Source organism: Neoarius graeffei, chromosome 7 (assembly GCF_027579695.1).
Source record: "Neoarius graeffei isolate fNeoGra1 chromosome 7, fNeoGra1.pri, whole genome shotgun sequence".
NCBI lineage: Eukaryota > Metazoa > Chordata > Actinopteri > Siluriformes > Ariidae > Neoarius > Neoarius graeffei.
In genome coordinates this window covers 34,566,292-34,588,885 of record NC_083575.1, presented here as the reverse complement: position 1 = coordinate 34,588,885, position 22,594 = coordinate 34,566,292, and the positions used below count along the sequence as shown (strand labels likewise).

Sequence of the window (22,594 nt, the reverse complement as noted above, 5' to 3'; positions counted from 1 at the left end):
TTAGATCAAAGAATATTCATGTGTTAGAATGGCCCAGTCAAAGTCCAGACCTAAATCCCATTGAGCATCTGTGGCAAGACTTGAAAATTGCTGTTCACAGACGCTCTCCATCCAATCTGGTTGAGCTTGAGCTGTTTTGCAAAGAAGAATGGGCAAAAATTTCAGTGTCTAGATGTGCAAAGCTGGTAGAGACATACCACAAAAGACTTGCAGCTGTAATTGCAGCAAAAGGTGGCTCTACAAAGTATTGACTCAGGGGGGCTGAATGCTAATGCACACCACATTTTTCAGATTTTTATTTATTTAAAATTTTGAAGACCATTTATCATTTTTGTTTCACTTCACAATTATGTGCTACTCTGTGTTGGTCTATCACATAAAATCTCAATAAAAAACTTTTAAGTTCGTGGTTGTAAGGTGGAAAAATGTGAAAAAGTTCAAGGGGTATGAATACTTTTGCAAGGCACTGTATCAGAGACATGTCCCTATGAAGAAGAAAAATATTCCTGTCATACTAATTGAAGAATAAATGACCATGTTATCAGGTCTGTCCAGTGCTTCTAATCTCATTCAGGTCCCTCTTGAGAACATATCAGGAATGTGGGAGAAAATATTGAATAGAACTCTATGATGCTAAACCAAAGAATGACCCAGTAGAGTCCAAATGTCACAGTGGCTTTGAGACTTAAGATTAAACTGAAGATTGAATTCATGTCCCCTGTCTCTCTGGTTAAACATATCCATGAACATCAGTCAATTTTGTTACACCGATGGTAATCAGTAAAGGACGCAAAGGAATTAGATTTCAATGTGATATATTGCAGCAAAATGACCCACTATTCTAAATCACCTCTCTGATCAAGAACAAACTGTTCTAGCACATCGTACTCATGTTATAACTCACATTCAATTTTTTACCCAGGCAATTTATTATATGTATTAAGAACAGCAAATAGACGGGGGAATTATAGTGAGGTCTCAAGGTCAGCTGAGATAAAGGGCAGGAGAGGCTTTTTTGGCTGGATGTGACTTTGTCCATGACAACGAATGTATTTCACAGATTATTTATTAAATTGCATTCTTTAAAAGAAAATGTTAATTGTAGCACCCTAAAGAGTGCTTGAGTTAGTTACAAAAAAGTTCCAAGTAGAAGAACTGTTAACCATACAAAGAACTCTTCTGGAAACCTTTCCCTAGGAGTACAGTTCTCTAATTAAGCAATATTTAGAGAAGCATCTGAGCTGAGAATCTTTTCTTTAAAACAGTGACAAGTCACTTCAAAACATTTTCTGTTAAAATGCTTCTGTAACCCTCACCCACGTATTTAAGCCCAAACCAGTTGCAGGATAATTGTGTTTGGCAATCAATCTGTTCCCCTTTAATTATTTTCTCTTCATTAAGAAGAGGGATAAAAGAAAACAGCACAAAGAGGAGTTTGGATGTCATCACAGAAACCAGTACACTGATAAAGCCATTATATTATACTCAGAAACAGTCTCCGATGAAGCGTGATCATAGATAAACTAGATAACCATGAAAAATCAAGTTATTAAATCAAATTTGCAAACTTTGTTTCTGCCTAAACACTTGACAGTTTAATCAAAGAGAAAGTTTGGCCCTTGAATCCCCAATGGACTGCTTATGAAAATGTCAAGTTCTCACTTCATCATCATTTGCTTTATCGTATAAGCACAACAGACAACTGAAAAACAGATGCTTTCACAGAGCTCTTACAGTTTAATAATTGCTCATGTGTGAGTGTGGATTATGTGTCTGTGTAAGTTCATTTTAAGTTATCCAGATAGTAAAATGTTTAAAAATGTTTATTTGGAATCACTGGACTCAAAGTCAAAGTCCCTTCTGTGCCAGGACCTGGTCTTCCCAGGCAGCCTCCCATCCCAGTACTAACCACGCCCTTAAGGTGCACTGGTCAGCACCGATCTCTACTTCTATAGACTGCTACCGCATGACATCAGAGGTCATGTGATTTGTTTGCACCGTCATATTAGAAGATCAGCGCGAAAGACACTGAACTTATTAATTTGAATAAAACATAAGAAAATTACCTTGCATTTCACAACATGATTTTCATTCTTCATCATGACAAACACATGACGGACCCAACCACACACAAACTGATTATAAGCATCCAGGCTTTGTAGACTTTTAGACTGTCCATGGTGTAGGCACTTGGTGAGAATACCAGATAATTTACTATATCTGGATAGGTCACAGCTGGCAGGATGTCAACATCTTGCTCCCACTCAGCCCCAGAATCACTGTAAGGGTCAAAACCATCAATCAGCATCAGTTTCTCTACATATCGCTTCCTTTCAGCATGCTTCAGGGTTTTGAAATAATCTGCCATGCCCACAGACCATGCACAGACTAGCCACTGTTTTTTTTCCAAGTCTCACACAGGTTTCTTTCAAGTCTACTGTTGGGTCAATAAATCATAAATAAAACACCTCAGATTTGTTTGTTTAAGTCATTTGCCACTCAACTTTATTCTCATGGGTTCACTTACTGCTGCCGTTATTTCTCCCTAACCACAAATTTTTTGGTCTTCCAATATGGCGAAGAGTGCTATTACTTCTGGTAGTGGTGACGTCAGCGGCAGCAGTCTATAGTCCTCGGCCTCTCGCCTATACAACTAGGGTTACAGTGGGGGGGCTAGCCCTCTGGTAACCATGAGAGTTTGATTCCCCACTCATATCTGTATTGCAGCATGCCTTGCCAGATGGCAGTAGGTACCATTTTTATGATGGTCTGTGGTCTGTAGAACTTGTGATCTCCCAATCAAGAGGCGAACACGTTAACCACTAGGCCAGATCACAGTCAATCACTGGACTATTCAAAACCAAACAAGAAGTTTCATTGTTCTTCCAAACACCATCATCAGTTGTAAAAATGTGACAGGAAGTAACTCTGACAAAAGTACAGACAAGAGGGTCACATTATCAGCACATAATATAAGATTTTAAAGTCACATGACTACTTAAGCTGTGACTGAATTGTTCCTGGCCACCTGTGGTGGTCCCCCTCCTCCTCCTTGTGAAGTGGAGCAAGCTGGTTTGTCCATAAAGTGCTGAGGTACAGTTTTTAACACAGCATTATAAGCTGGGGACAGATGGTGTCTCAAAGCCTTTCCTCCGTTTAGTGAGGGGTGCTCCACTTTGAAATCGATGGCCTCCTTAACAGCTTTTTGAAACCACCTGTCTTCTCTGTCTAGAATATTTACATTACATTACAGGCATTTAGCAGACACTCTTATCCAGAGTGACGTACATGTACAACATACCCAGAGCAGCCAGGGGAGCAGTTGGGGGTTAGGTGCCTTGCTCAAGGGCACTTCAGCCATTCCTGCTGGTCTGTGAAAGCGAACCGGTGACCTTTTGGTCCCAAAGCTGCTTCTCTAACCTTTAGGCCATGGCTTCCCCATGTACTTCATACTTCCCTGTGTATTTCAGAATATGTACTTCATGTTCATGAAAACTGTGTTTCTTTTGGTGTGTGTGTATACACTGCTGAGTCGTCTCCAAAGAGTTTGGTGGCCTGTGTTGGGACATGCGTCTATTGAGCAGCTCTTTAGTTTCCTCGACATATATCTCTTCGCACTCCTCACTGCAGTTGACTGCATATACAATGTTACTCTTGAGATGTTTAGGGATCCAGCCCTTTGGATGGACCAAATGTTGTCTTAGTGTCTTCATAGGTTTAAAACACACAGGGATGTTATACTTGGAGAAAACCCTTCGGAACTTCTCAAACTCCAGATACATAAGGAAAGACAATGTGATTTCTTCTGACATTGCGATCCACTTTCTTTGACTAAACATTTGTTTGTGTTATGTGTATATTGGTGTTTTAATAAAGCTCCACTCTGGATAATCACAACATTTCAGTGCTTCTTTAATGTGATTATATTGCTTGTCTTTGGCTTCAGAATGTGTGAATATAGTCTCTGCCTGATATTGCAAAATATGGATCACTCCCAGTTTATGCTCTAGTGAGTGATGAGAGTCAAACAGGAGGTACTGGTTGGTGTGGGTGGGGTTCTGATATATCATCATAGAGGTTTCCCCCTTCTCCCACCTTTATAGCATATTCTACTCCCTAAACAAGTATGGATTATGGATTTCAATGTTTTTGTCCTATAAAAAATTCTACTTACAAGAAATTTAAGTGACAGATGATCTAAAGGGATGGATATATTTTCTGTACAAAAAAGGTGAAATCATGTTCATCTGGGAATATAATGTGTGTCTGGGGGGGGTCTTAACAATTTTTGTTACTCAACTTATGCCTTAAAAAGGATATTTTCAATGTTATTCACAGACAGTAAATCAAGAAAAAAAGCAACAGTGCAACTCCCATGTGTAATTACAATAATTTTTCATTTTGCATCATTTTTATTCAGACTAACAAGTATATAATGATTTTTTTCTATTCTATACTATTTCACTAACATCATAATATTGCAATACCAAATGTGTAACCAGCTTTGGGCCTCCATAGATCTCTACTGGACTTCATGACCTTGTGTGATGTGCACGAGATACATTTTTCAGCTTATTGGCCTAAAATTTTCATTTTCTCGCTTGTCACATGCTCACGTGCATTGCCTGCATACAGCTTTACGAAGTGTTTAGTCAGCATGCGCCATGTGGTAATTACTGACAGACATGCGCTATTAACCCGGTTTAAAACCATCCCTGTCTCACACCTATCACAGAGTGTGAATGCAGTGCATATACAAAACTATTGAATACACAAGATGATACTGACCTCAGAAATGACTTCAGCATTACAGCAGACTATCAACTATTTTTGTATCTCATAAGCTCACAAAGTAACATTTTCACTGCTCTGTGGCACAGAGCACATATCCACCAAGACTCATATACATTTTTGCTACTATTACTGGCAGTATTTATATGAACTATAATAAGAAACACCATAAATGATGGAAAAACAATTCCACATCTGATGGATGAAACTATTGTACAATCAGAATGAGGATTTCAGTGTGTGAATCAGGTGTGGAATCGTATTAGTAACATGAGAATGTGTCTATCCACAGATACAGTACCAATCAAAAGTTTCGACACACCTAATTCAATGGCTTTTCTTTATTTTTATTAATTAAAAGGCACTTCATGTCTAAAAGTAATGATGGATGTCGTTTCTCTTTACTTAGTTGAGTGGTTCTTGACACAATATGGATTACTACAGTTGTGGAATAGGGCTATTTACTGTATTTTTATTATTTACTATTTACTGTTTGATCTCAAACACATTAAGAAGGCAAGAAATTGCACTAATTAACTTTTGATGAGGCATACCTTTTAATTGAAAAGCATTCCAGGAGACTACCTCATGAAGCTGGTTAAGATAACGCCAACAGTGTGCAAAGCGTCATCAAGGGAAACACTGGCTACTTGAAGAATCTGAAATATGAAACAAAGTCTTCAGCGTGGTCAAACTTCCATTCAAGACCATCTATAAGATGTATATTCCCACAGTTTCTGAACTCTTTCATTAAGACCCACTGGCTGGTAATTTTGGATGGTTTATGACCTTTAAAAGGTTACAGAGTCTCGCTTACTGGCCAAACCTCAATTTAGATGTGAAACTACATGTGCAAGCCTGTCAGGTTTGCCAATGATATAAACCTGAAAGTCGCTGAATGAGGGGCAAACTGGAGTAAAGTGTGGTCTGCTGACCCTGGGAGATGTTAGGTATTGATTTGATGGGACCATTCCTAAAGAGTTTTGCTGGAAATGTACAGTACTAATAAAAAAATTGCTATTTCCTGTTTGATCTCAAACACATTAAGAAGGCAAGAAATTGCACCAATTACATTTTGATGAAGCACACCTGTTAATTGAAAAGCATTCCAGGTGACTATTTCATGGAGCTGGTTAAGATAATGCCAATAGTGTGTAAAGCATCATCAAGGTAAACACTGGCTACAGTGAAGAATCTAAAATATAAAATATTTTTAAAACACTTTTGTTTACCACATAATTCCCTATATGTTCCATTTGCTATCTCATACTTTTGATGTCTTCAGTATTCTTCTACAATGTAGTAAATAGCAAAAATACATAACCTATGAATGAGTAGGTGTATCCAAACTTTTGAGTGGTACTGTATTAAGACAATCAGTAACTCTTAGGCAAATGTATTTTTCCCTGATAAATGTTATGTTTCCCTTTCTATGTCTATGAAGGTTCTCAGTCATCCAGGTCATGTAGGTGCTAAAGAAGGCAACAGGACTTGCTTGAAATTTTTGAAGACATTTCACCTCTCATCCGAAAGGCTTCTTCAGTTCTGTCTGACTAGTGGAGAGTTCCAGGTATTTATCCTGCATTGGATCAAAAGCAACCCTAAGGAGAGTTATTGAGGTCACATGGGTCACTGAGTCATCCTGTAGGTGTAGGTCACTGGAGGCTGGGTGCGAACGGTGTTAGCAGCCGAGAATGTCGTTTGGGTGATCTGTAGGTCATTGGCTCTCTCTGCCATCATGTGAGTCATTGAAGTCAGCTGAGTCTTGGTGTGGATGTGTATTCAGTTTTTGGGAAAGTGTGCCAAGAACTGCATTGTAGGTGGCTGATAAACGGTGTCTCAGACCATCTCCTCTGTTCGGTGATGGTCATTCCAGGTTGATGAAGATGGCTTCTTTTACTCCTCTTTCAAACCACTGGTCTTCTCTGGCTAAAATGTATACATTGCAGTCCTGAAATGAGTGTCCTTTGTTATTGAGATGACGATTGATTGCAGAGTCCTGGCCTGAAGAACTGGCTCTCCTGTGTTGAGCCATGCGCCTGTGAAGCGGTTGTTTCGTTTCTCCAATGTACAGGTCCGTGCATTCCTCACTGCATTTAATAATGTACACTATGTTGTCCTGTTTGTGTCTGGGTATTCTGTCCTTAGGGTGGACCAATTTCTGCCTCAGAGTGTTACTGGGTCTGAAATGTACAGGAATGTTGTGTTTGTAGAAGATCCGCCTGATTTTTTTAGATAGTCCAGATGTTTCTCAGTTAGTCCAGATGTTTCCCTTTCAGCAACAGTTCCAAGTAGAATCCCTTCAGGATTCCCCTTAACCATCCAAAGGACTCTTGAGAATCCAATATAACATCACAATTTACTACATAGGCACAAAATTTATGTGAAACAAAGTTATTAAATATACATAACATTTACCCAGGCAGACATAGAAAGCAATTGAATAAATAGAAAATTTGTAACCTGCAATTTCAAGAATTAAGTAGAAATAATACAAGAAAGGTCATAATATTACATATAAAGAATTATAGCTATATGTCAGCATGCTGTATAGTTATAGTTAAATAGTACAGTGTATTATATCAAAATTAGTAATGTGTCAGATTTGTTCAAGGTATGCTTGACCATTTTAATGCAAGGAAATTTCTGGGAATTGGGAGCTCTTCTTTTCTCTCCCTCAGCATACCCTTGTGTTGATACCCTCATAATACCAACACTGTTAATATTTTTTTCTGTAAAATTACAGGAAAATACTCCTTTTTATTTTTTACAATATTGATACTGTAAACATAATTACAGTAAATTACTGTATATCTTATTACAGTATTTAACTGTACTATTACAGTGATTCTCTGTGAAATTACAGTATAGTCTTAATTCATTTTCTGTAAAATTACAGTAAAGTACTGGCAGAAGTTTCACCAGCAGGAGACTGTTTATTTACAGTACAGTTACTTTAACCTAAATCACAGTACACTGTTTCTGCAAATTACAACAGGTTATTGTATTATAATTGGTGTGGTGTGGTGTGGAATTACAGTAACACACCAGTGTCACCAAGAGCACGTTGTTTATTTATAGCAATATATTTCTTTTGCGTTCTAGGTCACCCCAAACACATGCACACTAACAATAAAATTTTACCATAAAAAGGCAGTTTAATGAAATACAGGGATTCACACCTGAGCAAAAACACTTCAGTTAATTTACAAAGAAATTCATTTGGCCTTGTTATTGAAATTAAAATACAGCTCTAATAATTGCACAGCAAATATTTAACAGCGGTCCTCACACATTACAAACAAGTAACAGTGGATAAAAACACACACACACACACACGATTTGTGGCTATAGTAATATTAGATGAAATTACATTTAAAGGATTATTTTTGTTGAACCGTCCCTTTGCCCCATCTCACAATGAAAAAAAAAAATTCAGAAAAAGCCAACCTTTAATTGAAATAAATTTATTCAGAGAAAACCAAATCCCTCATCAAGAAATAATTATTTTCAACAAAGACACACATTCCACTATTATTGGTGCCCCTGCATTTAATACTTTGTACAACCTCCCTTTGCCAGTAAAACAGCACCGAGTCTTCTCCGATAACATTTTATAAGGTTGGAGATACAGAGCAAGGCATCTGAGACCATTCCTCTTTACATAATCTCTCCAGATCATCCAGGGTCTGAAGCCCTCTCTTGTGCTTCTCTTCTTCAGTTCACTCCACAGGGTTTTCAGTGGGGTTCCTTTCTAAATCCTATTTTGATTGATCTTAAGAAAGATAAGCCATAATCATCAAAATTAAAATTTAAAAAAGGTTTGGAATATTTTAACTTTATGTATAATGAATGCAGTATATATGAAAGTTTACCTTTTTGAATTAAATTATGAAATAATGAACTTTTTCATGATATTCTAATGGTCTGAGATGCACTAGTACATCTGCATTATTGAAGAGGGAGTCCATCTGTTCCCTGAAGTTTGCTATCAACAAGCGATGGATACTTCTTCGGCCACCATCTAGACTGTACAGGACAGGCTTCACCTCTTCATTTGTGGACCTCAGATTAAAGAAATCAATTATAACCTTGCCATGTTCTTCAAATGCTGCCTCCATTTTTCAGTGAAGTTCTTAGAAGGTTTGCAAATCGAACCAGCTACAAACCGGCACCAGAACTCACACCTGGTTTGCATCGGCAGTCATTAGTTAGCACAAATAGTGAACACAAATCAATGCAGTGCCACTTACCTGATGTTATTAGCCAGCTAGCATTGCACAATAAATACTCCACCACTTTGACTCCTTGTCTGGCTGTATAGTCTGACCTATGGTGTGCTTGGGAGTGATACACTAGCTAGTTAGCAATGTTGCATTAATATTTTAATTACAACCCCGATTCCAAAAAAGTTGGGACAAAGTACAAATTGTAAATAAAAACGGAATGCAATAATTTACAAATCTCAAAAACTGATATTGTATTCACAATAGAACATAGACAACATATCAAATGTCGAAAGTGAGACATTTTGAAATTTCATGCCAAATATTGGCTCATTTGAAATTTCATGACAGCAACACATCTCAAAAAAGTTGGGACAGGGGCAATAAGAGGCTGGAAAAGTTAAAGGTACAAAAAAGGAACAGCTGGAGGACCAAATTGCAACTCATTAGGTCAATTGGCAATAGGTCATTAACATGACTGGGTATAAAAAGAGCATCTTGGAGTGGCAGCGGCTCTCAGAAGTAAAGATGGGAAGAGGATCACCAGTCCCCCTAATTCTGTGCCGACAAATAGTGGAGCAATATCAGAAAGGAGTTCGACAGTGTAAAATTGCAAAGAGTTTGAACATATCATCATCTACAGTGCATAATATCATCAAAAGATTCAGAGAATCTGGAAGAATCTCTGTGCGTAAGGGTCAAGGCTGGAAAACCATACTGGGTGCCCGTGATCTTCGGGCCCTTAGACGGCACTGCATCACATACAGGCATGCTTCTGTATTGGAAATCACAAAATGGGCTCAGGAATATTTCCAGAGAACATTATCTGTGAACACAATTCACCGTGCCATCCGCCGTTGCCAGCTAAAACTCTATAGTTCAAAGAAGAAGCCGTATCTAAACATGATCCAGAAGCGCAGACGTCTTCTTTGGGCCAAGGCTCATTTAAAATGGACTGTGGCAAAGTGGAAAACTGTTCTGTGGTCAGACGAATCAAAATTTGAAGTTCTTTCTGGAAATCAGGGACGCCGTGTCATTCGGACTAAAGAGGAGAAGGACGACCCAAGTTGTTATCAGCGCTCAGTTCAGAAGCCTGCATCTCTGATGGTATGGGGTTGCATTAGTGCGTGTGGCATGGGCAGCTTACACATCTGGAAAGACACCATCAATGCTGAAAGGTATATCCAGGTTCTAGAGCAACATATGCTCCCATCCAGACGACGTCTCTTTCAGGGAAATGATACATTTTCTCAGTTTAAACATTTGATATGTCATCTATGTTCTATTCTGAATAAAATATGGAATTTTGAAACTTCCACATCATTGCATTCCATTTTTATTTACAATTTGTACTTTGTCCCAACTTTTTTGGAATCGGGGTTGTAGCTTGCTACTCGTTTCTCAAACACACCACAGCTCAACTCACAAACTTTTTTTTTTAAATCAATTCACAACCATCCTGCCTGTCAAGTCAATAACAACAACAAGTTGAATTTATATTGCGCCTTTTTCCAACCCAAGGACGCTTTACAAAGTAATGGCACTACACAGAAAGAGAAGCAAATCAACCAAAAGAAAACATGACAGATAGGAGATAAACTCTCAACCTCTAGGAGAATGTGGGGTTAAGAAGACACACAATAGCCTGAATCCTCCTAGTTCTTTACATCCCACATAAAAACAGCTAACAGGAAAGACACACAAACCGCCTACTGACTCCCTCCCCATTGACCTTGTCTTTTAGGTTGTTTGTGGCTATGTAGGATTGAAATGTGTAGGCAATATGTAAATAGTTTTAAGAACTACACTTTCTCGGTATGTCCTCCACCAGCTTGAGACTGCTGAAGACTGGTAATTGTACCACTCTTCAAATTACAGTAAAATCAGACATCTTACCTTCTTTCTTCCAGGAACACTTTGCAAATAACAGTTTGCCATCATAGAATCAGACATTTTCACAGTTTGAAATTGCATGTAATGTGCATCCCAAATGCATTCTGCACAGACATCTACTGTATTTTGCTGTAATTTCACAGTGAATTTATGCTTGAAATAATGCTTGGACCTTATCTGACTTTTAGACTTTCTATCTTTAAATATTATGCCTTTATTCAGGGAGTATTAAAATGAATAAATGATTAAACAGTGCTCATAAAACAGCCTGTACACAGTAGTGTATCTGTGAAATTGAGGAGTCATGTTCACATTTGATCACACACATCTTTGAGAAATAAGGGTCAGTGGTCTATGTTCTGTATGTGTATCTACCGTATATTCTATAATAAAAACACTGTGTACCCCAAGGCTTAAATGCAGGCTGTTAGACTCCTAAATACTTAAAGGGCAATGAATGAATAAAAAAAAATCTATCTAACTAATATTTATCCACAGTATGAGATATGAATCTGAATAGAATATAAAATATCTTCTTCCTCTTCTTCTTCTTTAGTGTTCTGCCTGATGGCAGGTCCGCTCTAACAGCTTCATCCATTAAAGCTCCAAGGGAAGAATTACAGTATTGGTTTCCCATTGCCTTCTACTGGATTATAAAAGAGCTTTTCTCCTCTCAACCATTCACACCTATGGACAATTTAGAGTCACCAGTTAACCTAACCGCATGTCTTTGGACTGTGGGGGAAACTGGAGCACCCGGAGGAAACCCATGCAGACATGGGGAAACCATGCAAACTCCACACAGAAAGGCCCCCCATCATCCACTGGGCTCAAACCCAGAACCTTCTTGCTGTGAGGCAACAGTGCTAACCACTACACCACCGTGCCACCAATATAAAACACAGAATATAAATTTCTTGTAATGTCAACAACTGAAGACTTGCACTGCTGTGTCCTGAAGAGATGGGTTTTTTTTCCCCACAGTCACTGAGGTCTCATGTACTGTCTTAATACTCTCAATGTTGTGACAGGTCAAGAGACAAAGGTTTAATATCTAATAGTATCTGATCTAATATGTAATTATGAGGAAAAATGTGAGACATGTATCACATTGCAACATGTTGCTGTTTGTCTACCCATTTCACAATCAAATTATATTCGTGTTTTTTTTCCCAGTCTGCAGATTTAGGTTTGTAGCAGGTAAGCTAAGAATTTTTTTTTAAAAACGTTAGTGAGTGAGTGAGTGAGTAAATAAATAAATAAATGTTCCAACTGATAACTAGAAAGGCACACTGTTGAGTGTATACCTCCACCAAGTCACATACTATCAACAGCAAAATCAAAATGACTTGGACCTAGGATAATACGAAAGCTGTACACCAAATTTCATCTAAATCCATTCACTACTTTTTGAGTTATGCTGGGTACAGCTAAAAAGATGCTGGGTTCGCATACTACAGATCCGGATTTGCATCAAAACGTAATCCATTGTTCCTTGTCCCATGGCCCACCTTTCCTCACAATTTCATCAAAATCTGTTCACTACTTTGAGTTACGTTAGGAACAGTCAAACAAACAAACGGAGTCAAAAACACAACCTCCTCCAACAAAGTTGATGGAGGTCATAAAGATTTGAATATATAATCATTCAAATTGTTAAGGACATTACACTCACTGGCCACTTTAATAGGAACTTGTTCTTGATTCTAAGATTCCTGTTCTTGGCTGGCAGGAGCGGAACCCAATGTGCTCTTTGTTGCATGCTGAGATGCTTTTCTGCTCACCACGGTTGTAAAGAGTTGCTATGAGTTCCTATATCCTTCCTGGCAGTTTGAACCAATCTGGCCATTTTCCTCTGACCTCTCTTATCAACAAGGCGTTTCCACCCACAGAACTGTCGCTCACTCAGTGTTTTTTGTTTTTCACACCATTCTGTGTAAACTCTAGAGCCTGTAGTGTGTGAAAACCCCAGGAGATCAGCAGTTTCTGAAATACTCAAACCAGTCCATTTGGCTCAAACCAACACCCACGCCACAGTGAAAGTCAAACTTTGAGATCACAGTTTTCCCCATTCTGATGTTTGAAGTGAACCTTAACTGAAGCTTTTGATTTGTATCTGCATGATTTTATGCATTGTACTGCTGTCAAGGGATTGGCTAATTAGAGAACTGCATAAAATAGCAGGTGTATGGGTATTCCTAATAAAGTGGCAGGTGAGTGTATGTAAACCTTTATGATCAGATCACATAGAATAATATGCATGCCTCATAGCCAAGAAATATGCAATAGTACAATTAAATCTAAGTACAATATTTTGTATTTCTGTGAAGTCTGCAAATGAACACATAAAAACACATTTGTGATTATGTGGTGGTTTTTTTTCATGTCTGTTATATGTGAAATATATAAATAACAAATGATACTGGTAAGAATGACACTAAATGCAAAAAGTGACTGTGACAATATTAGGATTTGGAAAACTGCGCCAGGATCAACATTAAAAATGAGTAAAAGCCCCTGAATAGGTAGTGGTGAAGCAGCTGATAAACAACAGATGGAGAGGGATTTTGGTGGCAGGGGGTTCAGTGTGAATGCTCTGATGAGCTTTGTGGTCTCTCATATGAGGATATGGCTGCATGCTCTTCAGCTACGGTAATCTAATTTATGATGAAGTGGACAGGCAGAGGTTCAATTACGACCAGCAAGCACATGCCAAAAAACATGCAAGAGGAGCATGCACATGAGGAACTGGCAGAGCATTTTTTAACATAGTTACTGGGAGACCAAATGGTCTCCCAGTGGCCAGATTTGGTCTCCTAGTCAATGCCAAACCAGCTTCACTGGGAGACCAAATTTTAAACCAAGTTATGTCTTATCATTTGGTTCAATCAGTTGCAGTTAATTAACCAAGTACCATGTAAGTATACATTTAACAAGGAAAATGAAGATCTATGTTATAAGATATGCACACAAGATCATGTTGGTTAAGAAAAACAAAACTAAAATTTGGTTACTGAGATGGCTGATGTCAGAATCCGATGTCATTACTGTGTAACTTTAAGTGTCTTTGACATAACATTTGTGCTTGGTAATTGCTCTTGATAGCTGTGTAGTCACTGTAGTGTGTTTGTCTGTATGGTGATTGGTGAACCATTTTGCATCACAGAATATGCTGCAGCGGTGCAGCCGCATGGACTCTGGGGCCTGTGATTGTATTGCCCAGACCAGTTGGTCTCCTAGTGGAAAATCCTTAAAAAATGCTCTGGGAACTGGTCATGGCTGGACACGGTTCCAACCGCTGGAAAGCATGAAGACACTTTTGACAGGTACACACCATCTTTGCAACTAACATTCTGGGAGTCGAGTAAAACTGGAATGATGATTTGTTTTACAATAAACAGACTATCATCCCATTAAACTTTCATTGAGTCTAGGTCATTGAGGAGAGAAAGCACTAATAAAATAGGATCAAATAAGATAAAGATGTAGGACTGAAAATGTAGCCAATGTTGTATGCTCAAAATTGTGAAGCGTGTGCATTTTTCATGACACAAAGCCACTAGAACTAAATTATGAATCCGAATCTATAGTTTTCCCAGGCTTCATTTTGTTTGTTAAATAATGGATATTTCTGTATCCAAGATCTGACAGCAGTAATGATTACCTTATTGATAAAGGAGAGCTCGAACACGTTATTTCCCATGAGGCAGAACACTGAAAACGCCAGCGTCCACAAAGCGCCCCCTGCCGGACACACATGCAAATTCCACAGCAGACACAAGTAGGCTACTGGCTGGGGGCTATTTAATAAAACATAAGAAATAGCAACAATTTCACTGACAGCAGAGTCAACTCCAAAACTTTCACAAACTTTCTCAGTGAAAAGTAAATGACATCAGGAAAGAAAAGTGGGGAAATTCGGTTCTAAAGCATGTAGTGCTGCTGGTTCCACAAACTGGGAATCTTGTTTTTCACCATGTGACTGGAGATGATTCCAATCAGCCAATCAAAAACTGGAAGAGGGGTTTAATCCAACTGGTTTAGGTGCAAGCCATGGAGACTTGTGTGAAGTTGCTTTTCTGGAGCTAACTCAATTTTTTTTTTTTTCTGTCAAGAGTTACTTCACGAACAATCTCGCTTGTCTGAAGCCATCAGTTTTGCAAGCTCTTTAGTGGTGTGTGTACATGTGTACACATTCTCTCTGAACACAGGGTGTGTGGGAAACCACTATGGGGGACAAATCGGTTCTAAAGCATGTAGTGCTGCTGGTTCCACAAACTGGGAATCTTGTTTTTCACCATGTGACTGGAGATGATTCCAATCAGCCAATCAAAAACTGGAAGAGGGGTTTAATCCAACTGGTTTAGGTGCAAGCCATGGAGACTTGTGTGAAGTTGCTTTTCTGGAGCTAACTCGATTTTTTTTCCCCCTCAAGAGTTACTTCACGAACAATCTCGCTTGTCTGAAGCCAATGATAGAATTTAATAAGGAAGAATTTATCAGTTTTGCAAGCTCTTTAGTGGTGTGTGTACACGTGTACACATTTGCTCTGAACACAGGATGTGTGGAAAACCACTAGGGTCTGCTAGCACCACTGAGTGTCGTTTCTAAACTCTTGGGTCTCAGTCACTACTCTATGTGATGGTCTTTGTAAAGTTCATACAAATGGCAATAAAAAGAACAGATCATCAGTACAGAAATGTAAACACATTACAGGATTAGTTAAATAATTAGCTAGCATCATTGGCTTTTTTAAAATTATTATTATTATTATTATTATTAATAATGTGTTTGTTTTTTTTTGTAGTGTCCTGAGCTGTAGTGATATTATTATAAAAATTAAGTTCAGGTTCAAGTACTTTGTCATTGTTAAGGCACAATGAAATTTCTTTTGTGTTGGTCCCAAAGGTGCAAAAAGTTAAGGTGCAAAATATTAAGAAGAGGAAAAAAAAACCCTGAGAGCTAAGAAAGGTGATAAGTAATTAAATATAACATATACAAAATGAATACGAATATCCTAGGAGAGTTAAAACACTCTGTCTGACAGGGTATTACTTAATTAAATTCATCTGTTCCTTGCTGCAGTTGTGGTGCAGTTTAGCAAAAGTGGAACTTTCTAGCAGTGGTGTGGGTAAGTGCTGTTGGGGGACTGCATCAGTTATATTAAGGTGGTTGGAGTGTTGCTCCACAGGAAGTCAATGAGCAAAGCTGAGAAAACTTGCACGATTATGGACGCTTATTATCATCTGCTTCTAGTCTTTCTACTGGCTTGGTTTTGTTCATCTGGTAAGAAATACATATACTACAGCCTTTGTAACTTTTAAACATTAAGAGCCTTTAAATAGCTGTATTTGATTTTTACCAGAACTAGTAACTTGTCTGAAGGGTTTCACTCGAAAATCTATGCCTTTTTAAAAGTGCATGTATTCGCTACTGAAGTGTTCAGTCAAGGTTGTCCATCTGAAGGAAAAGAAAACGAATATCTTTTTGAAAATCTTCCAGAGAAATCTCCAGTTTCTCTCTTTGAGAGTGGGCCAGCTCCGGGCAAACCACAAAATGTCAGCAAGAATGATACAGAAGTTAAAAAGGCTGTCCTAACTGCAGTCTACTTCTTCAACAACAAGTCCAATGATGCCTTCTTTTTTAAGGCTTCAGCCATTGATGATGCACAGAAACAAGTAAGACCTCCAATCTACCTCTTCCAAGTCTTCATGTGTGAAATAAACCATAACATGCTGCTCCTATTTTTTTTTTTTTATCATCATCACAGATTGTTAAAGGTATAAAGTACATTCTCAAAATTGAGATATCTCGGACTGTGTGCAAGAAGAGAGACGCTGGTGCTGATCTTGATAAATGTAGCTTCCAGACAGAACGCCAATTGCAACAGGTGAAATGTGTTTTCTGTTGAATGTGTGAAAATTTTAAATTCTGCTAAGAATAATTGCATACACAGCTTGAGCCCTCTATAATCTTTGAATAGCCTTTAGATAAAGTTCAGTCATTCTTTTCATTAAATTTTATTCGATAGTCAACTCTTTTTTTTTTTTTTTTTTTACCATTACATAAGTTGTTTTTTTATCTTTCAGACTTTCCTCTGTAACTTTGAGGTGTGGGCTATACCATGGCAGAAGATAATGAAGACCACATATTGGGTTTGCGTTTCTTGAAACAAGTATGACTAATAACTATACGTCTGAAACAGCATGTACTTTCAATTTAACTGGCTAAGAATAAAATGCTCAACTGGTACACGTAATTTTAAATGTGCTGTCACTGATCATGCATAATAGCTGGAATACTCACTGGCCACTTTATTAGGAACACCCATCCACCTGCTGTTTTCTGCAGTTCTCTAATCAGCCAGTCCCTTGACAGCAGCACAATGCATAAAATCATGCAGATACAAATCAAGAGCTTCAGTGAATATTCACTTCAAACATCAGAATGAGAGAAATTGTGATCTCAAAATGTGACTTTCACTGTGGCATGGGTGTTGGTGTCAGATAACTAGTCTGAGTATTCATATTAAGCTTAGTCTTGTGTAAGGCCCTAGCTTTGGACATATTGTATAAACAGGCTCGCTCTTTCTTTTAATTTATTGTACACGCTATGCAGTAGCTGATATGAAAAAGTTACCACAGACAATTACCACAGTTCACAAATTAGCAAAGCATTCAACATGAAATTATTGCTAATTGCCAGTTCCCTCTTCAGCGCTGAAATGAACTTTGCAAATGGAAGCTCAGAGACTCTCAAAACTTAACTAATGCCAATGTGTTAAGGTAAAGCAATGGATATGTAAAATACTGTTTTGTCATTCCAGAGTTACATTTCAGTCTTGCAACTAGAAGTTATAAATTTCACAAGTTGTCATCTGCACTGATATTCCTGTTGCAAAGTTTTCAAGTAACTCAGCAGCTCTATTTTAAGGGCCAGAGGAGAGTTCAGTGCAAATAACAGAAATCACAGTGCAAACACTGTTCACCATCTGTCATAAGAGCAAAACAAATATAGAAATGTCACCTTTTTTAAATAAAGCAAGCTGGCATCTGCAGGCATGTTTATATATGTGCATCATTCAACATAAAAAGGGAGAATTAAAATAGTCACATGGCTCATACAGAACAAAAACCTAAATGCTGTGTCAAAGCCGAATATCTGCATTAATGTGCACGAAGGACTCAGGTTCAGCAGAGGATTGTGGGACAGGGTACAAAAAGGGTTTGTTGAGGAAAATGTTACATGACTGATAAAGAAGCAGCCCCAGGGTACGAGCATACGAGCGCTAGTCCCATGTTCATGTAGGACTGGTTTACACTTTGCTCAAGTCCAGTTTACAGAGGTAAGGAGAGCGGAAGGAGCCCAGGTAAAGGTGACCGTTATGCTCATGGGCCTCGCTGATGTAGGCCGTCACAGTGCCGTGAGGGTCGTGGAAACTCCGCACACATGTTCCTCCATCGCGCAGCTCCACCACCAGACTGTAGCGTGGCACAAACTTCATTAGTGTTTCCTGGCTGAAGAGCTGAAAATGCACAGATGACCTGAGGATGAGCAAGGACCTTGCTACTGTCTTACAAATACCCACCACTTCATATAAAAGTGATTAACACCCTTGGATGTGAGAACAGTCCTTCATAAATAACAGTTCCAGAATTAAGATTTAGTGTTCCAAATAATTTGAATCATCAACTTGAAAATGAGAACAAGAGCGCCAAGCATCACTGATATGAAAATCTGCTACAGTGCCCTCAAGAATTATTAGCACCCTTGGTAGATATTAGCAAAACAGGACGGGGGGTATTAAAATACAATACCAATTCCATAAATTTAGGACACTGTATAAAACATCAAAAACAGCCTCAACGAGGCTGTAGCTCATACCGGCCACTGTTGTTGTGTGCAAATTTGAAATCCGATTAATCCTGCGGGAGGAGTCGCGATTTTTTTTGTGAAATTGCATATGATCCCCGTGTAGCTGCATCCATGGCAGGTGGCGCCACCTGGTGAACAATTCTTGTTGGGATATGTCTTTAGAGCCTTCTGGGTGAGTTTCAATGAAAACATCCTAGCAGTTTACAAACAGTAGTATTTGGGGTGACGAGTCACCCAAAATTTTCCAACGCCCATAAAATGTTAAATATGACAGGTGGCACCACCGTCTTGACAACTTTTATACATACCAACCTGGGGAACATTCTTTAGGAGTTTGATCAAAATCCAATCAATCCTGTCTGAGGAGTAGCGATTTTTGTAAATTGTGGACGGACAATGATGACGGACAGACGACGCGTGATCGCGTAAGCTCATCTGTCCTGCAGCCGGATGAGCTAATAAAAAACAGAATATGACGATTTGCAAATCTTGGAAACCAATCGAAAATAGTACAAAAAGATCTCATCTCATCTCATTATCTCTAGCTGCTTTATCCTTCTACAGGGTCGCAGGCAAGCTGGAGCCTATCCCAGCTGACTACGGGCGAAAGGCGGGGTACACCCTGGACAAGTCGCCAGGTCATCACAGGGCTGACACATAGACACAGACAACCATTCACACTCACACCTACGGTCAATTTAGAGTCACCAGTTAACCTAACCTGCATGTCTTTGGACTGTGGGGGAAACCGGAGCACCCGGAGGAAACCCACGCGGACACGGGGAGAACATGCAAACTCCGCACAGAAAGGCCCTCGCCGGTCCCGGGGCTTGAACCCAGGACCTTCTTGCTGTGAGGCGACAGCGCTAACCACTACACCACCGTGCCGCCCGTACAAAAAGATAACATATCAAATGTTGAAACAGACATTTTATTGTTTTTTTGAAAAATATATGCTCATTTTGAATCTGATGCCCGCAACACGTTTCAAAAAAGTTGGGATGGGGCAACAAAAGACTGAAAAAGTTGTGTAATGCTTTAAAAAAAAATTGGTTAATTGGCAACAGGTGAATAACATGACTGGGTATAAAAAGAGCATCCCAGAGATGCTGAGTCTCTCAGAAGTAAAGATGGGAAGGGGTTCACCGCTCTGTGAAAGACTGTGTGGGCAAACAGTGCAACAATTTAAGAATAATGTTCCTCAATGTAAAATGACAAAGAATTTGGGGATCACATCATCTACGGTACATAATATCATTAAAAGAATCAGAGAATCTGGAGAAATCTCTGTATGCAAGAGACAAGGCTGAAAACTGACATTGGATGCCTGTGATCATCAGGCCCTCAGGAGACACTGATTTAAAAGCAGACACGTGTCTGTTGGGGGAAATCACTGTATGGGCTCAGGAACACTTCAGAAAACCATTGTCTGAAAACAGTTCGTTACTACATTCACAAATGCAAGTTAAAACCAGATATAAACAATATCCAGAAACACAGCCACCTTCTCTGGGCCTGAGCTCTTTTACGATGGACTGAGGTGAAGTGGAAAATTGTCCCGAGCTTTGACAAATCAAAAGTAGAAATTCTTTTTAAAAAAAAATCATGGACACCACATCCTCCAGGCTAAAGGGGAGAGGGATCATCCGGCTTGTTATCAGTGCACAGTTCAAACACCAGCATCTGTGATGGTATGAGGGTGCATTAGTGCACATGACATGGGTAGCTTGTACATCTGGGAAGGCATCATTAATGCTGAATGATCTACAGGTTTTGGAGCAACATGCTGCCATCCAGACGTCTTTTTCAGGGAAGGCCTTCCTTCTTTCAGCAAGACAATGCCAAACCGCTTTCTGCACATATTAGAGCTGCATGGCTCCATAGTAAAAGAGTCCGGGTGCTAAACTGGCCTGCCTGCATTCCAGACCTGTCTCCCATTTAAAACTTTTGGCGCATTATGAAGTGCAAAATACAACAAAGGAGACCCCAAACTGTTGAGCAACTGAAATTGTATAATCGGGCAACATTTCTCTTTCAAAACTCCAGCAATTGGTCTCCTCAGTTCCCAAACGTTTACAGTGTGTTGTTAAAAGTAGAGGTGATGCAACACCATGGTAAACATGTCCCTGTCCCAACTTTTCTGAAACGTGTTACTGGCATCAAATTCAAAATGAGCATGTTTCTCAAAAAAACAAAATTTCTCAGTTTCAACATTTGATATGTTGACTTTGTACTATTTTCAATCAAATATTGGGTTTCCATGATTTGCAAATTCTCATTTTTTTTTATTTATGTTTTACACAGTGTCCCAAATTTATGGAATTGGGGTTGTACCATTGCTGTTTATAAACTGGAAATATGAGAGGAATTTCATCTTTTCACTGAAGTGAAATTTTTAGTGCTGTCAAAGTTAACGCGATAATAACGCGTTAACGCGATCTCAATTTAACGCAATTTTAAAAAATAGTGCCGTTAACGCAAATTCTAATTTGGCCCTGCGAGTCACCCGTAGTTCCTGTTGAGGCTTGTCGCGCGCTGCTTCAATAAGAGTACGTGTGAGTGATGGAGAAAGGCATAGACATATAAACATCCTCGCCGCCATATTGGATGTGGCAAAGTGGAGATTCTTCAACCGTCTCTGGTGTAGCGTCTAGACAGTAGCCGAGAATAAAGATGCCTCATTCATGTGCTGCGTTTAACTGTACCAACAGGTTTACCGTCCAAACAAGATCACATGGGATTACCTTTCACAGGTGAGACTGGAAAAATACTTTTCAATACTGTTCCTTCAGTCTTCAGTTTCCCAGCTCAGCTCCACCGGGTAGGTGTAGAGTTATAAAGCAGTGAGAATTAGATAATACAGTGCCACACTATGATGAACATTTTTGAATGTATGATGAATGTTTTTATTTTTGTTATCTGTTTTTTTTCTTCTTTTATGGCAAATACTTCTCTTCAAAAGAAACTAATGAAGAGTAAAATAAAACATTTTTTTTTTATTTCCACAGTGATATGCACTTTATTTTTCATCCCTTGGCTTTCTCATCTAATATGGAAGTTATGGATGTCAGTGGCTGTGACAAGACGTGTTATGCTCTGCAATAAAAAAAAAAACCTTGGTACAAAGCAAGCCCATTCACTTTTTTATGCTGATAAGAGAATTACAATGGTTTTTCATGTGACAAAAATGTGCGATTAAATTGCGATTAATCGCGAGTTAACTATGACAGTCGCGACATTAATCGCGATTAAATATATTTTAATCGCTTGACAGCACTAGAAATTTTTCAAAGAAAAGGTCTCACTTATTAGAACCCAGAAAACTGTTTTAAACCAAAATAGGTGACATTAATATTTAACCTTTTTAAGCAAAACTGAACCATTAGGAACATTTTTGTGTCTTTGTTATCCATCAACTTGGCAAAAATCAGAAAATGTCCAGAGAATGAGAAAAGATGGTGACCTTCAGAAATGAGCCAATGGCTATTAAAATAGCTTCACACCTTACATAACCATTTCCACTAAAAGGGCAATTAGTGGCTGAAGTTCTGACATCATGACTGGAGCAGAGTGTTTGTGAAAAGCAGTCAGAGTTAACTGACATCCACATGTAATCCCTTGTCACATTTATGCGTACAGCCCCTTCCAAAACAGTAATGAGTGTGCTTCAGTCTATTAAAATGCTGTGAAGTGTTGCATAACAACGGACAATAGACTTGTTGGTTTGGGGTTTTTTTTTTTTAGAGCATTCTACCAACTGGAGACTAATGAGAAAGCTTTTTTTCCCCCCAAGATTTTTTGGCTTAAAA

The 22,594-nt window shown here is 38.7% G+C and overlaps 2 protein-coding genes and 1 long non-coding RNA gene across 3 annotated transcripts in view; 1 reads left to right on the top strand and 2 right to left on the bottom strand.

Moving 5' to 3' along the window:
- Nucleotides 1-7,929: 7,929 nt before the first annotated feature.
- On the bottom strand, nucleotides 7,930-9,228 carry LOC132888597 (uncharacterized). The gene is made up of 2 exons (XR_009654956.1): nucleotides 8,667-9,228; nucleotides 7,930-8,566 (listed from the first exon to the last, which is right to left on the bottom strand). It is a non-coding gene; the product is annotated as an uncharacterized LOC132888597 (long non-coding RNA).
- Nucleotides 9,229-16,087: 6,859 nt separating this feature from the next.
- On the top strand, nucleotides 16,088-17,967 carry LOC132889243 (cystatin-F). The gene is made up of 4 exons (XM_060925539.1): nucleotides 16,088-16,196; nucleotides 16,413-16,588; nucleotides 16,681-16,800; nucleotides 17,000-17,967. The coding sequence occupies exons 1-4, from the start codon at nucleotides 16,109-16,111 to the stop codon at nucleotides 17,078-17,080; spliced, it is 465 nt and encodes a 154-aa protein (XP_060781522.1). The 5' UTR covers nucleotides 16,088-16,108; the 3' UTR covers nucleotides 17,081-17,967.
- apmap (adipocyte plasma membrane associated protein) overlaps nucleotides 17,492-22,594 on the bottom strand; it is a 36,965-nt gene continuing 31,862 nt past the window's right edge. The window contains exon 9 of the mRNA XM_060925538.1: nucleotides 17,492-18,435. Coding sequence (XP_060781521.1) covers nucleotides 18,226-18,435 — 210 coding nt within the window. The 3' untranslated portion in view covers nucleotides 17,492-18,225. The remainder of the gene's footprint in view (nucleotides 18,436-22,594) is intronic.

Coding starts and splice junctions, on each gene's coding strand:
- LOC132889243 (XM_060925539.1), top strand. CDS start 16,109: ATGAGCAAAGCTGAGAAAACTTGCACGATTATGGACGCTTATTATCAT. Junction 16,589..16,680: donor TTGATGATGCACAGAAACAA/GTAAGACCTCCA, acceptor TCATCATCACAG/ATTGTTAAAGGTATAAAGTA. Junction 16,801..16,999: donor CAGAACGCCAATTGCAACAG/GTGAAATGTGTT, acceptor TTTATCTTTCAG/ACTTTCCTCTGTAACTTTGA.